The 14,890-nt window shown below is 46.8% G+C and overlaps 1 protein-coding gene across 2 annotated transcripts in view; it reads left to right on the forward strand.

Moving 5' to 3' along the window:
* The first annotated feature begins 2,616 nt into the window (after nucleotides 1-2,616).
* Nucleotides 2,617-14,890, forward strand: part of FLI1 (Fli-1 proto-oncogene, ETS transcription factor) — a 115,075-nt gene continuing 102,801 nt past the window's right edge. For both annotated transcript variants that reach the window (XM_054579448.1, XM_054579449.1), the window contains exon 1: nucleotides 2,617-2,787. In XM_054579448.1, the coding sequence (XP_054435423.1) occupies nucleotides 2,770-2,787 (18 nt within the window). In that variant the 5' untranslated portion in view covers nucleotides 2,617-2,769. The remainder of the gene's footprint in view (nucleotides 2,788-14,890) is intronic.

Here is a 14,890-nt window from a genome sequence, read left to right on the forward strand (position 1 = left end):
ATGCCTGTGCCAGCCAGCTGCTCCCCTCCCCCCCCCCACCATCTTCAAAATTATGAAATTGCCATAGCTCTGGCTTTACAGGCAGAAACAGAAAGTGCTACTGAGTCCCCGTAGCTGAAACAGGAGGGCGAGTCCTCATTCTCCTGAGCAACATATTGAGCTCTCCCAATGGGACGGGCAGCCCCCCCCCCAAAGGAGACAGGGGCGCTTGGGGTGTTGAGGTAACTGCCATGGTCAATGAGGTGAAGTCAACCTGTCTCTTACCGGGCTGAAGAGGAGGTGGGGAGAGAGCGTAGCCAACGTTTCTGCAGTGCAGAGGCCTTGGCAAGAGCCAGGAGGGGCCTGTGCAGAAGGGGAGACTGGGGCTGGTGTGGGGTGGCCGTTGGTGGCCTCAGTGTGTGCCCAGCACCTGGAAGAGGGCCTCCCAAAGGTGGAGGTGGAGTCCCTTCTGCCTGAAAGAGGGGCAATGCGGCTGGGGGTGCCAGGTTTCGGGTCTTGTCCCTGTGGGAAGCGGTCTCCCCGCACCCTCCTGAAAGGCCTGTTGTCGTTTGAAGGTCGGCAGAGTCTGGGCTGAAAAGGAAACAATTTGGGGTTTGAAAGGATGTAATTCATTCTTCCTTTCCCTTTAACCTCTTTCCTCTCTGGAAAGCATGTGGAAACTCTGAAGGGAAGAGCGAGGGGCGGGTGGCTGGGCTGAGGGGAGGAAAGGGTTAAACCTGATTTCTTTTAATTGAACTCCAGAACTGGTGGCCCCAGGCAAAGGGGGGAACTGACCCCGCTAGCGGTAACCAGATGTGGCGGTCCCAGGGGAGCCCCGGAGCAGACCCCTGGATTGAGAAGCAGACAGGAGGTGGGGGGGTCGGCCCGGCCCCCATTCCACCCCCACCCCCCCACCCTACTCCCCCATACGCACACCGAGGCTCAATTGCTGGCAGGCTGCACCCGCCACTCCAGGTCTGGTCACGTTCAGACCCTTGTCTGTATTCGAACCCAAAATTGGAGCTGAATTGATGAGACTAATTTCGAGAGGGGGTGGGGGGAGGGGGAGGGAGGGAGGGAGGCGAGAGAGCTCTCGGGCTCAATTGCTCCTGAAGAAATAAAGAATTAATAAGTCACCTTTTTCGCCGCTGTGGACACCCTTTTGAAACTTTTTTCATTTCGATTGACTCGGATCTCCTCTGGATTTTTTTTTCCCTCCTTCCCCGGGTGGACTCTTAAATAAAAGTGAAAAGGTCCAAAGCGTGGTCTGCAGAGCGTGGACAAGGTAATCTGTTTCGGAGGTCGGGGAGAAGGGAGACAGGCCGAAAGCGCCCAGGGTCCCCTCGCTGCGCCCGGACTGCTGAGGCTGCCCCAATGGGAGCATGCGTCCCCACTGCTGGGGAACCGGGGGCCTCCGGGTGGCGGGGGCCGACCGGGCAGGCCAGGGGAGGCCGGCCTCACGCTGGGTGGGTATGTGGTCCAGGGCACGGGCCCCGGGATCTCACCGGGGAAAAGATCTGAGTCTGGGCCGCGACGTTGGGTGCTGCGCTCTGGCGACCTGCTGACCAGCGCGGAGGGAACGTCTCGCCAGAGTGGAGGTGTCCTGGGGCCCGGGTGGCAATGCGTAGGCGGCTTTGGTCTGGGCGCCCGGGCTTGGGCCATCGGGTCCGGGTTAGCACCAGGGATTTGACCCTAGAGGGCGCGGTTAGGTGGCCTAGGGTGTCGCTGGTCCCCGCCCTCGGGGGGAGCCCGGAGCTCTCCAGGAGAAGAGGGTCGAAGCGCTCCGCGGGGAGGGCGCCCCTCTGCTAACAATGCGCTGGGTGCGGAGTGCGCGTTCCCCACGGCCCGCGTCCGTCCGAAGCCGCCCCGAGTCCGCGTGGCTGTGTGGGGTGAGCCGCTCCGGGAGTCGGCAGCCACTCGGTAACCGAGTGCAGAGTGGAAAAATTCCCATTGGATGCATTTTGTAATGTTTGGTTTGCTTCGGTCTGCGTCTGGATCTTCCCGGGCAGTAGGCTCCAGCTTATCCCCAGCCGGAGTAAACTCTCCCGCCCCCCATCCCCCCAAAAAGTTTGACTCCGGCTGGAAAAAGCATTAATGAACGTATCTGTGGGAAGAAACGGAAAGTGAATGAGTCAGGAGGGCCACCTTCGGCCAACGGCCCCGCGAAAAGGAAGGAGGCCAAAGGCGTTTGGGTTTGGACTTTGGGGGAAGGTGTTGGGGGGCGGAGGGGGGGATGCAGACTGCGGGAATCAGGGCGCGGGCGCCGGGCGCGGACCCGGGCATTGTTCCCAGCTCGTTCTTATCTCTCTGGAGCAAGTATCCTGTGTGCGCAGCGCATGGATGTATCTGGGCATCTCTGCGTATATTTATATAGTGTGTGTGATGCGAAAAGCAGGAGCAGCGGAGTGGGGGGGAGAGTGGATGTGGGGGGAGGGAAGACGGAGGAGAGTAGAGAGAGGAGAGAGCTAGACGAGAGAGAGAGAGAGAGAGAGAGAGAGAGAGAGAGAGAGAGAGAGAGAGAGATAGGACTTCCTCCCGATTCGCAAAGTGAAGTCACTTCCCAAAATTAGCTGAAAAAAAAGTTTCATCCGGTTAAACTGTCTCTTTTTCAATCCGCTACAACAACAAACGTGCACAGGGGAGCGCGGGCAGGGCGCTCGTAGGGGGCACGCAGGGAGGGCCCAGGGCGCCGCGGAGGCCGCGCCCGGCTAATCCGAAGGGGCTGCGAGGTCAGGCTGTAACCGGGTCAATGTGTGGAATATTGGGGGGCTCGGCTGCAGACTTGGCCAAATGGACGGGACTATTAAGGTAAGAGACCAGGCGGTGGGCGCGGAGCGGCTGGGCCGACCAGGGCGGCGGGGCGGCGGGCGCCGGGGTCCCGGAAGACGTGGCCACTCTCCGTTGCTTCCGCGCCCGGCTTCGCTCCGTCTCCTCCCGCGCGCGGGTGGCAAGTCTCACTAGCCGGGGTTCCCCCTCCCGGCTCCCCCTCACCCCCCCGCCCGACGATCTCCCCTGCACCTCTGGCCCCAAAGCGGAGCCCGGCCCCCTCCCTCCGCGCTGCCACCCGGCTGCGGGAGAGGGCAGTTTGAATCCCGGGGGGGATCCTGGGCGCGGATCGGAGCCGGGGGCCCGATTTCTCGGGTCCATCACTCCCACGGGCAAGCAGAGCGCCCTGGCCCGGCGCTGGGTGCCCGTCTGCGGCCGGCTTCCCCCTCGCCCGAGGCTGGAGGCGGTGGGGGCGGAAGCTGCCGCCGCCACCAGCTCGGGTTCCTGCCTGGTGGGCCCTGGGGTGGGCAAGTGGATTGGCTGCAGGAGGATCGGGGTGCAAGTGAATGTTTCTGGGCTCTGTCTCGGCGGGCTCCTCCAAATGGAAGCCCTGTTTACATGTCAGCGCAGGCTGGTTTCCCTTCCTCTCGGTATTTCTGCTGCCGGTTCTCGACGCTCGGAGCCTGCGGCTCCCGGGACTAACGGGCCGACCTCGCCGCTTCCCCCGCAGGGCCAAGACGTCTCTGCAGCCTGGGTCCGCGCCGCGCCGCGCCCCGCTTTCGCACACCGCCTCAGGGTGGGCGCCTGCCCCGGGGAAGGGCTCCTGGGGTCTTTTCAAAGAAGGTCCCGTGCCCTTCAGAGCCGCCTCTCCTGAGGGGGCCAGCCGAACCCTGCCGTCAACCCCCACCTTCGCCCCACACCCCCAGCCTGGCTTCGGCTGCAAAGTGCAGCCCAGAGGGACGGCCGAGGGTCTGGGTTTCCTGTCCGACCTCAGAAGGGTTGACTGCCACCTTCCTCTAGAAGGGGAAGTGGGGCGAGGAGCAGAGAGAAGGGACACCCCCTAACGCGCCTGGCCTTAGAGGAGCGAGGGGAATGAATGGGACCGGGAGTCCGCTGGACCGCGAGGCGGTTGTGTAACACCAAGCAGGAGACTGTCTGGAAAAACTATTAAGCTGGTGAGGTGAACACTGGCAGAGCCCGCCATTCCCCCAGAACCCAGAAGGATCAGCTTCGGGCTCAGGGCTGAGGAAGAGAAAGCTAAGATGTTGAGCTTGGAGAATTCAAGAGATTTTTATCATTTGGGTGGAGTAGTGGTTTTTAAAGTTGTTTTTTTTTTTTCTGAAAGTTTGAAATATGCTGACTTAGGTCAAAGGCACCCACAGAAGGAACTTGAAAATCTGGAGATGAGACAACTGACTGGGACGGGTTAAAGGGTGCCTGTGTGAGGCTAGGTTCCTCAAGTTTGAAGTGGGCGGGCAAGGAGTGGGTGCGGGAGGGCTGCTGTAGGAAGGGTGTGGTGGTCAGTGGACATCGTAGGCTTTCTGTTCTTCACGTTGCTGAGTGCATGCAAGTGTCTCTGGGTTAGTAGTAGGGCTCTCCACTCTAGAAAACTCCTCCTCGTCAGGACACTCACCGCGTACCCAGAAGGCACCCTTCTGATCCGGAAGAGCAGTAACATGGCTCTGGGGTCTTGATGTAGACACCCTAAGGAGAAGTGAAGCAATTTCTTCTCCACGATGCTCAGACCTCTAAAACAGGCCCAGAACACAGGGAGGAAGCTGTGGTCTGTACCCAGGATGTGCTAATCTCTTTAGATATACACACAGGGATTGGCATGGTGGGCAGTGAGAACTGGCTTTGACCAAGACCCTGGCGCTTCACGCCAAGGATTCAGTGGAAGGTCCTCTTTCTCATGTGGGTGGCGGGAGCCTGGGAGTCCCTCCAAAAGCTCCCCAGGAACACCCTGGTCCCTGATCCTGGTGACCTGGCTATGCAGACCTACCCTCAGGTCAGTGGCTTGTCAAGCCATTTTCAGTCCCTGAAGTTCTGAAGGATTGAGCCTTTAAGTGTATACTTTGGTATTGAAGTTGCCTGAAAGCCACAGTTTCCTGTTCACATGTGACCTTTGGATATTGAGGTCCCTGGGCCCCACTTCCACAATGGTTTAGACACTGTTCTTGGAGAGGAGAGTGGGCAAAAAGAGGTCAGCTAACTCCTGGTCTCTGTGTGAGAATACACAGTTCATTAAATCTGTTTGAGTTTCAGAATCATTGCAAAAGTGAAACAGTAGAACTAAATTAGCTCTACAACAGTATCTTTTCCAACCCTCTCTTCTTAAAATATTGTAGTCATACATTCTTACAAGAGTATGTACTGACATGTCTATGAACTCCAGTTCTGTACTGATTGAGGTCTGAGAGATCTATGGATCATATCTAATCTGTAGACACAAATCCAGAATGGGTGTTCCCAGTTTGAATGCTTGAAAACCCATCTTTGAGTAATTGTGAGATGTGATTTTTAGGCACCTGCATATTTCTTCCTCAGATGGAAGGTATGTCTCTCTTTCAAAAGGCCTGTCAGTCTCGGCACTGAGAAGGTATTCGGTTCAGGATGCCAGAGAAGTCTGGAGTTCTTTGCAGGAGCCCTTTATTTTGTGCATAATTCCATCTGATTCCAAAATTTCTATGTTACTGCCCTTGTTATAATAGGTCCTCCTGTATCGTGTCTTCTTCTCATTTCTAAGAGCATTTCCTGGGAAGGCTCCGAGCATCATGTCGTGAGCATCAACGTTTGTGGGGGCTATTCCACTCTTTTTCTGCCATAGAGAGTTAACCTGCAGTATTAAACAACACCCTACCCCGCCCCTGCTCCCCACAGTGATATTATCAGTGTTGAAAAGCACATGATACTGTTTGCTGCTCTAAGAAATGACCTGGTTTCAAAAAATGCATCTTAGTGCTAAGCAGTCTTCAATCGAGTCTAATTATTTCATCTGTGGAAGCTTGATTCAGTGCCCACGGTGTCCTCAAAGATGGCGACACAATCAAAGAAGACACAGATATAGTGAATGAAATAGGGAAACAAGGAGCAGACTTGGAGTCAGGAAACTTGGGTTCATTCTCAGCTCTGCTGCTTCGTTGCTGATTATGCTACAGCAGGACACATAGCTCCTTGAGTCTCCGTTTCCTCATCTGTGAATTGGGGCCAAAGTACGTCCCTAAGTCACAGTAAAGACCACATAAAGTCTGTGCGTTCGTTGAATGCACATTGGTTGCATTTCTCCTTGTGGACTGGTCTTCTGGGGTTTGGTTGGTTAGAAAATTAGATCATAGGTCTGGACTGACCATAATACCTGTTTAATTAATTTAATGAATATTAACTGTGCATTTTTTATGCTCCAAGGCTCAAAAGTCATGCTTTATGTGTTGAGAATAGAACAGGGAATTTATACTCCATTGGAGGTGACAAGACCTGTAAATAAATAATTCTATGTCCAGAGATGACGTATCTTCTGAGGAACAGTAAAGCAAGTTAGGGGATACAAAGTGATGTAGCGCCCTGACCAGTGTGGCTGGATGGGTTGGGTGTCCTCCCACAAAGCAAAAGGTCACCGGTTTGGTTGCGGGTTCAGTCCCCATTGGTCGGGGTGTGTAGCAGACGCACAACAGATCACTGTTTCTCTCACATTGATTTCGCTCCCTCTCTTCTTCTTTCCTTTCCTCTCTCTCTAAAAATAAATAAATAGAACCTTAAAAAAAAAAAAAAGGCAATGTAGCTGTATCAGCCAGGATGGTCGGGGAAGATGTTTTGACGAAAGTCCAATTGAGGAGGCCTATTCAGTTTTCGTCCTTTACCTCAGGAAAGTATAGGAACACACAGCCAGCAAGTGATGAAAGAGCAAACTGGGAAAGAAAGGTTGAGATTAAAGCAGGATTCTGCACACCAGCAGAGTTTCTGTGCCAGACAGGTCCAGGAGGGTCGGTCGCCGCCGATGGGACAGTGCTTGTCCAGTGGGGCCACTTCAGGAGGGCACAGTACCTTGAGGAGAGCAGCAGAGGAAAGGATGCTTGGGAACAGAGACTGTGCTGTCCTCAAAAAGGGATGCTGCCTTCACTCTGAAGAGTCAATACCCACGTGCATCTTTTTACCTGCTTATCACCTAGGTTCATTTATCTGTCCCCATGACCGCATAGAAGAGCTTCCCCCAGGTAATTACCGAATGGCAAATGGGTAATTTTGGGGTTTATTTTTGTGAATAACTTCTACAAAAAAGCTTCCTTCAACTTCTGCGGCTATTCCAATTTAAGTTTACAGGTTTGTAAATTTAGAGACAATTTAGCTTGATATTCTCATGTTATGGGTGGGTTAAGGCCCAGAGTTGTTTAATAAATTGCTCAAGGCCCCACAGATAACTGAAGCAGGGTGAGAATTCAGGGCTCCTAACCCTCAGGTTAATGTTCTTTCCACCATACCATGGAGATGTCATTCACTTTCATTTCATTATTATGAATTATAGGGTCCTGGAGGCAGTGTGAGTTTATGTAGGTGTGTGTGCATAAGACAGACAGACAGAGACAGAGAAAGGTTTTTAAAACTCATGGAGAATTTGGCACTTTGGAATAAAGACACTTCTATTCTTTGATGAAAAATGTATTACTACCACCTTGAATTATTTCCATACTTTAAAAATTTCCAGATTTTCAGATAGGATTTTTTGCATAACTGTTTTCTAAAATACATTCTTCTTTTTCGGTAGACAAACAGGATCTCCATTACCAGAAGACAACAAAAAAATATATAGTATTTTACTTAAATAGCCAATAGGCACCTTTATAGACAAGGGGCAGGTAGACTGAATTTTTGTTTTGATTCTTTTAATAATTGACTGTTTGACTATGTAAATGTAATACATTCAAATGTATTAGGACTTACGTCATGGACCCCTCCTCCAGGCTGTGTAGTAAACAGGTCTTGAATAACAACCACATTAACTAAGATTTAAGATTTCAATGTCTTCTGTTTGGGGTCAACCAGTTAACCTGGCATTGGGTTAAAAAACTGGTTGATTTTAAACAAGCCTATATCCTAGAAATGTAACATTAGTCTTATGTTAATACTGAGTTTTACCAGAAAAAAAATGGGAAAAATTTTATGATGATGAACCACTAGGTAGGATTTCTAATGGACTGAGGCCTTTATCCTACATGAGACTTCCAAAGATATGCCTAAATTGTGAGTTACCACTCCGGCCATCAGCAAAGTCCTAGTTTTCTCTGGAAGAAAACTCACTCCATCTGAAGCTTGACGGACAGATTTTCAGATTAGCAACCAACTATCTAGGTTAGAATTGAAAAGCTGCTATTTTCATTCATTTTAGACAACCAGCTACATTATGAAGGTATAGAATAACGTTTTGGTTTGGTTTTGTTTTGTTTTGAATAACATGACTTTCTATTTTTGGTTTGTACTGAAAACAGTCTTTCTAAGTCTATTTTTTTGCTTGTTGTTTTGTGACAAATTGAGAGGTCTAAAGGACATTGGCCACTATGTGCACACACACACACACACACACACGCACATCTCACAAATCTTCAGCCAACCATAGTAACTTTTTTCTGTAATCTCAGGGCTATGCAGGTGTCTTTTCCTCTGCAGAAGACCACACCCTGTTTCATTTTCTGTTGCTTTTATGATTTATATCTACATATTTGTGGCCCATTCATGTGTTAATTCATCAGTAGGATGGGATTACTAAGTGATGTCATTCTAATGCTTCTACAGACCTGAGAGACCCCACATTAGCAGCTTGTGTACTTTGAGATGTTTCCCCAGAGGCAGTGGATAGGATTTGTCTATCCTCGCTTTGTCACCCTTAGGGCCAATATTTTGGAATTTTGACAGAATTAGACAGTCTGTGGATTAACCCTTTCCTATGCAAAGCTAGCTGGCCTTACAGAGAATCTGTAAGCTTAGCCTCATTGGTATCATGAACTGATGTCAGCCATAGTAATACAAGTCAGTAACCAATCAAGTTAATAAGGTCTATTGCATGACTATTATGCAGGCACTGAACTAGGTGACTAAGTGCTGTCAAGAGACAAGGTGGGTGGCAAAAAGGCTGCTGTCCTGAAGACCTAGCAGGAGGATGTGTGTGTGTGTGTGCATGGTGTGTGTGCGTGCATGGTGGAATGCAGTAAGTGTTACATTAGCCTGGAAAGAGGAAAGAGCAATTCCAAATGGGCAGACAAAGACCTGATAACAATAGTCAGTCACATAGTCCCTTCTGTTTACAAAGGACTTTCACATACACTCTTGCATTTAACCCTCACAATAGCACTATGGAAAGTAATATTGTCACATTACCATTTTATATGGGAGAAATTAAAGTACAGAGAGGTCAGGTAATTTGCCAAGTGTTTCTAATTCCAGAATACTTGCTTTTTTTTGTTTGTTTGTTTTCCATATAATCCACACTACTTCTTGGCATAGGTGGATAGGTATACCTGGATGGTGGCTTTGAAGGAGGGTAGGACTTGCACAGGAAGATATGGTTCAAGGTCTTTTTAGGAAAGTAAAATACTCTGGTGTGTGTTTAGGGGCAAGGGGATACATATAAAGGAGAAGGTAGGAACGGGGAGATTGGATGGAATTAGATTTTGGAGGATTTTAAATACCATAACACAGAATTGGGGTTTTATAAAGTACAGCGGTGGGTTAAAGTAGGGTAACAGTTATTCGTACGATAAATAATACAATACTTAATAAATAATATCAAATACAAAAATAAACTGTTTCGCATACTCCCAACTGTAAACTTACTTTTGCTCACTCCTATAGACAGAAAGGAAGAATTACAAAATTTCTAATAGATGGATGATCTCCAGGGCCTTACCAGTCTTTTAGGAACAGAATCCTTCCTAGTAACACCGTCTTTTTTATGAAATGGGGATGGGAGAGGCCCCATCACTTATCAGATGCCATGGAACCAAGTAGCAGGCAGAATTAAACAACCAGCGACAGGTTCGGGCAACCAGACCACGCTCTCAGCTGTCTTTAAAGATGCGTTTATTAAATATGGAGTCAGGGGAGGGAAGAGCAACTCTATTTCACCAGACCCCATGAAAATGTGATTATCCCGTTACTCCTTTCAGTGCCTTCCTTTGCAGTGTTCTGGAGATTTCACCACAGGCTGTCTTTTCAACTGGGCCATCTCTTCTGGGCTACAACTCTAGTTCCTTTTGAGAATGAGTCAGCAGATAGTAATTGAGAAGAGACAAAAGGAAAGGTTGTTTCCCTGAGACTCAAATCACAGTTCTGGGGAAATTCAGGCAGATCTGACATACTTTCATAGGCCGGCTGGGTCTGGCACCTCACAGAGAAATACGATTTCACTTAAGCAAACCAAAAGCTCAGAAAGTTATCACCATAATCCAGGCAGGACCAGAGATGAAGTGTTCAGATGCATTTTCAGATAACATGTTAACTTTACAGCAGCGTCAAAATTGCTGATACCTTCAAAAATGAACCAAAATACTGAAATACTTAAAGATAGTTCCCATCTTTGGAGAACAACGTGCCTGCGATTTAGTTCATGATCAAAAGCCCAGAATATGTAATTTCTCAAGCCACCTCCAAGAAATGCATATTTGAAAACCGAAATGTCTTCTCAGCAGCAGGACCCGTTTTCTCAAACAGTGCCATGTGTCCAAGGTAATGAAAGACCTTATGTCACATCTCAGTGCACACATGCAAGAGGACAGAATTACAGGTGCCGCGGGAGCTCTAACCCTGAGTTTCTAGACATGCGTGGGTTTCATATGTCTCCTGAAATCTAACAGCTCAGTAGCAGAGTGTTAGGTCTGAATATCTGGGTGTTCACTGATTTTATGTGCGAAGGAGTCTGAGAATAAATAATTTTGCAGTATTGTTCAAGTGGCAAAAGTTTGAAAACAGGTTTTAGTATTATAAAATTACTCAGCTTGGGAGTTGTTTTTAAGTGACTATCGTTACATGCCCGATAAATGCTTATATTTAGGTTGAAATTCTTATACCTGAAGAGTTATTTTGTCTTGGGCATGTATCACTTAATTCATACTCTTTCATTTATTCATTCAACCAAAACTTGAATAATACTGCCCGACACAATGCTTGACAGCAGTCTACATAAATGAACAAGATGAAGATGCTCATACTTCTGTTCCTTCCAGACTTCCAGAGAGCAGAGGTTTCTCTGCTTTCTGATTCTAAACTCTGACAACTGGCAGTTCTAAAAGAAGTAATACTCACTGGGAAATCTTTTTTTGTGGCTTTTTATTATATGGAAATTTAAGCACATTTTCCCAAAGACAATACCCACCTTATAATTTCCTCTGGCACTTCACTCTCAATGATATTACTTCATTGTATGGCTATCTTTTGAAAACTGAGGAGTGCCTAGGAAACTTCTTTTTATTATTACTCTCCCTTCTGTCAGCTCTAGCTCCTCCATTCATACATTAACATAGAGAAAAATACTATAAATAAAGTACAAAGATGAATGAGCAAATGCCTAAATGCATAAAGACTACTTACAAATCAATGATAAAAAGACAGACTCCCTCACAGAAAAATACACAAAAATGCTATGCATACGCACATGCTAGAAAAGGAAATGCAAATGACCAATAAACACATAAAAAGACTCTCAAGTATGTGCATACAGACACTTAAATGAAAATAATGAAAGTGAACATTTTCCATCTAGGAGGATAACAGAGTAGAACAGCTCAATCATGCCTCATATTAGAAAGAATAAGGAGACAGGTCCCTCTCTCACCCAACTGGTGGGAACATAACTTGGTACAGTCATCCCTGAGGGCAATTTGGAAATGTCTATCAAGATGTTAAATACTGAGACAAATTTGATAATAATTTCAATTGTAAAAATTTATCTTGTAGACATGTTTAAACAGATACTAAAGACATATATATACACAAGGTGTTTTTTATAGTGTTGTTTGTAATGGCAAAAAATGGGAAGAATCTTAATATCCATCAATAGGGGACTAGATAAATAAATTATGGAAGAAGTTATGCAACTGTTAAATGGAATAAATTGAATTGTCTATATACACTGATTTAGAAAGTCCTCCAAGGCATATTATTACATGGAAGAAAGCAGTTACAAAATGTGTGCTCTTATTTCTGTAAAAAAAATAATGTGAAGACACACTTATGATTATTTAAGTATAGATAATTTCTGGAAGGATATACAAGAAGCTATTAACAGTGGTTGCTTCTGGGCGAGGAGAAGTAGACTTTTCCTTTTCACACTGTGAACTTCAGTAGCATTTGATTTTTTTTTTAAATTACTTGTATATATCACTTTTATAACTTTAAAAAACTGATGTAAAAAATAAAGAGGGACTATTAGAAGTAGTCTAGTAAAAAATGGACTGGCCACCATCATTCTGGCCCAAAAGTGCTGATCAGAGACATTAGGTCCCATTTTGTAGTAAAAACAGAGAAAAATTGTCCAGCCTAGAATCTGGAGACCTGAATCTTAGCCCAAACTCCTCCCTCCAGTAAGATATGGGATCTTGAGCAAGTCACTTCACTCCTTCAGTATTCATGTAAAATTTCTCATGCTAACGGTTTTCTCGTGTATAAAATGAAGGTATGATTTCAAAATTTCCTGTCATGTTTCTAAGACGCCGAGCCCAAGCAGGTTTTAAAGCATTTCTTATTTGGGGGCTTCGATGGGTGACCCTCTCACAGAAACTCTCTTTGAGCCCATGTGGCTCCCCACAACCAGGACCTAAATTGTAGAGTGATCTGCCCAGGCAAGTTGAAGGCTGGGGCTCTTAGGAGGTGCTTTGTGAATTTCTTTGAGCTGGTTGTTTTTATTACCAAGTGACACTGGAGCTGTGCTAATCCCTTTGCAGTAATGCCAACTAGGAATCAGGCCTGCCTCTGCTTTGGGTCTTACACTCTTTTGCAAAATTCGGTCTCATTTAAAACCCAAAACACATTTGGCCCCAAGATCCTTTCCCCTGGATTTTAAAAATCTTGTTTAATTGAAGGGAAATTGAATTTGTCTGGTTTTGATTCATTTACACTTAACCTAAAAAACAACAACAACAATATTTTGAGGTCCAAGAAAAGTTTTGAGCCTCTTAATGAGTTTCTGGAAGGCCTTTCTTCTTCTTATTAAAGCAGGAAGTGGTGCTGTGCAACAGGCAAACACAGTCAGCCCTGAGAGGCCCAGTTCAGCTTGAAACTTTATCATCGACCATTTTGCATGAGCAACAATGGCCCCAGCAAAGGCCTTCCCATCCTTACTCTCACCTGAAAGCAAGAGATTCGCTCACCTTCCATCTAAGGGAGGAGGAGCACGCACAGTCACAACGAAAAAGAATAAGCTACTTATCCAGCTCTTGCTTTGTGCCAATACTGTTTTGACCTTTGTGGACATACTCATATTCAATCCCTGTGACAAGGAGAGGGGAAGTAGCTTACCTCGGTTCCTTCAGGTAGAAAGTGGAAATGCAATGATTTGAAGCTACTCCTGTTCGCCTCCAAAGTTCATAGAGCTTAGCCACTGTGATGCACTGCCAGATGGACACACCATATACCCAGAAAGTTCAGCTCCACACCTAATCCATCTAGTGAGGACCATGTACGCCTTGTTGTTGTGTGTTTGGTCCTCTAGCCTAACTGACCCCCACTGAGCAGTCTGCACTGCTCAGATTCGTGGCATTGCTCAGCCTCCACCAGTCTTCACAACCTCGGGCCTGTATTTCCCAGGTAAGAGAGGCTGCCTGACTGGTGAACAGGTGCACTGAACAGCAGGCCAGGGAGGATGAAGCCAACAGGTTCTGTTTAATTGTAATGAGCTAACAAGATGATAAAAAGAAAAATGTTTGTAGCTCAGAGACCAGCAGGTTCTTTGACTTGACAACACTCCCTCGTCTACTCTCCCAACTTTTCTCTCTTTTTCTCTCTTGCTCTAATTCTTGTTCTAGTTTTCATTCCCTTTCCTAAACACACACACACACACACACACACACACACACACACACACACACTATACACACTTTTTAAAAAAACAGATGGGGGGAGTTTTTAAAAACACACAAAGAAGGGAATGTTTTGCAAGGTTAAAAGGAAACCATCGAGGAAGGCTAACTTCAGCCTCCAGTTTCTCCTGAATAGCACTTGTTATTTCAAGGCTGATTGACTTATAACTGCATCCACAGCCACCTCACATCAGTTCCTTTTATCAGCCCAAGTGAGACTTCCTGTGGACTGGCAGCTTCCTGATGTATTTCCTTTTTCCTTTGGCAGAACAAAGAAAACCATAGCTCTAAGGATCCTTGGGACCAAACATAATTTAGCACTGAAGAACCTATTATTTTAACATTTTCATTCTCAATGCATAGGGCCAAGTGCTTGCCTTTGCATTTTCCCACAACATTCTGTACAGCGTCATGATGGACCCCGTGTGTGATTATCAGGGGCCAATGAGTGGCTCAATCCTATCCTAGTTGTAGTTTGACTTCATTTAGAGGGAAAATTAACACACTCTCCTCACTAACACTGCGTGAGCACCCCCCACCCCCACTCCATACATATATGCGCCTTTAAGAGTTACAGGAAACACCTTTCTGTGTAGTATTTACTCTTGTTACCCTCATTCCACATAACAGGTCAGCAGAGAAGCCCTCTTATTTAGAAACTTCAACCTGTCTGTATGTTTTAAGTTCTAATTCTAGAACTATACATACAAGAGAAAAAAAAGCTTCAAAGAATATCCAAAAGGCCATTCAAGTCAATTGAAGAAAACATCCCAGAAATTGGGATGAGGGCGTTGCCTCCTCTTTTGCCGTATCACTGCCTACTCCTTGGCCTCACCACTTCTCTGCTCAGCATTTCTGAGACTTTCTCGTATAACCCAGGGTAACAAGAGAACACTGAGAGAGCTGCTTGTATTGCCATTGGTCTCCCAAGGCAAGTATCACAAGTTGCCAACTTGCAGCACCTCCCACTACTCTTAGGATGAAAGAGGCTGTTTTACAGAAGAGAAAGCCGAGGCCTTAAGATGTGATGTGCCTTTATAAAGGTGAGAACCGGGCAAGAGACATGGGAAGCAGGACCCAGGTAT

The sequence above is a fragment of the Pteronotus mesoamericanus genome, unplaced genomic scaffold (genome assembly GCF_021234165.1).
Source record: "Pteronotus mesoamericanus isolate MK-2021 breed Mesoamerican mustached bat unplaced genomic scaffold, CSHL_Meso_final contig_53, whole genome shotgun sequence".
Taxonomy (NCBI): domain Eukaryota; kingdom Metazoa; phylum Chordata; class Mammalia; order Chiroptera; family Mormoopidae; genus Pteronotus; species Pteronotus mesoamericanus.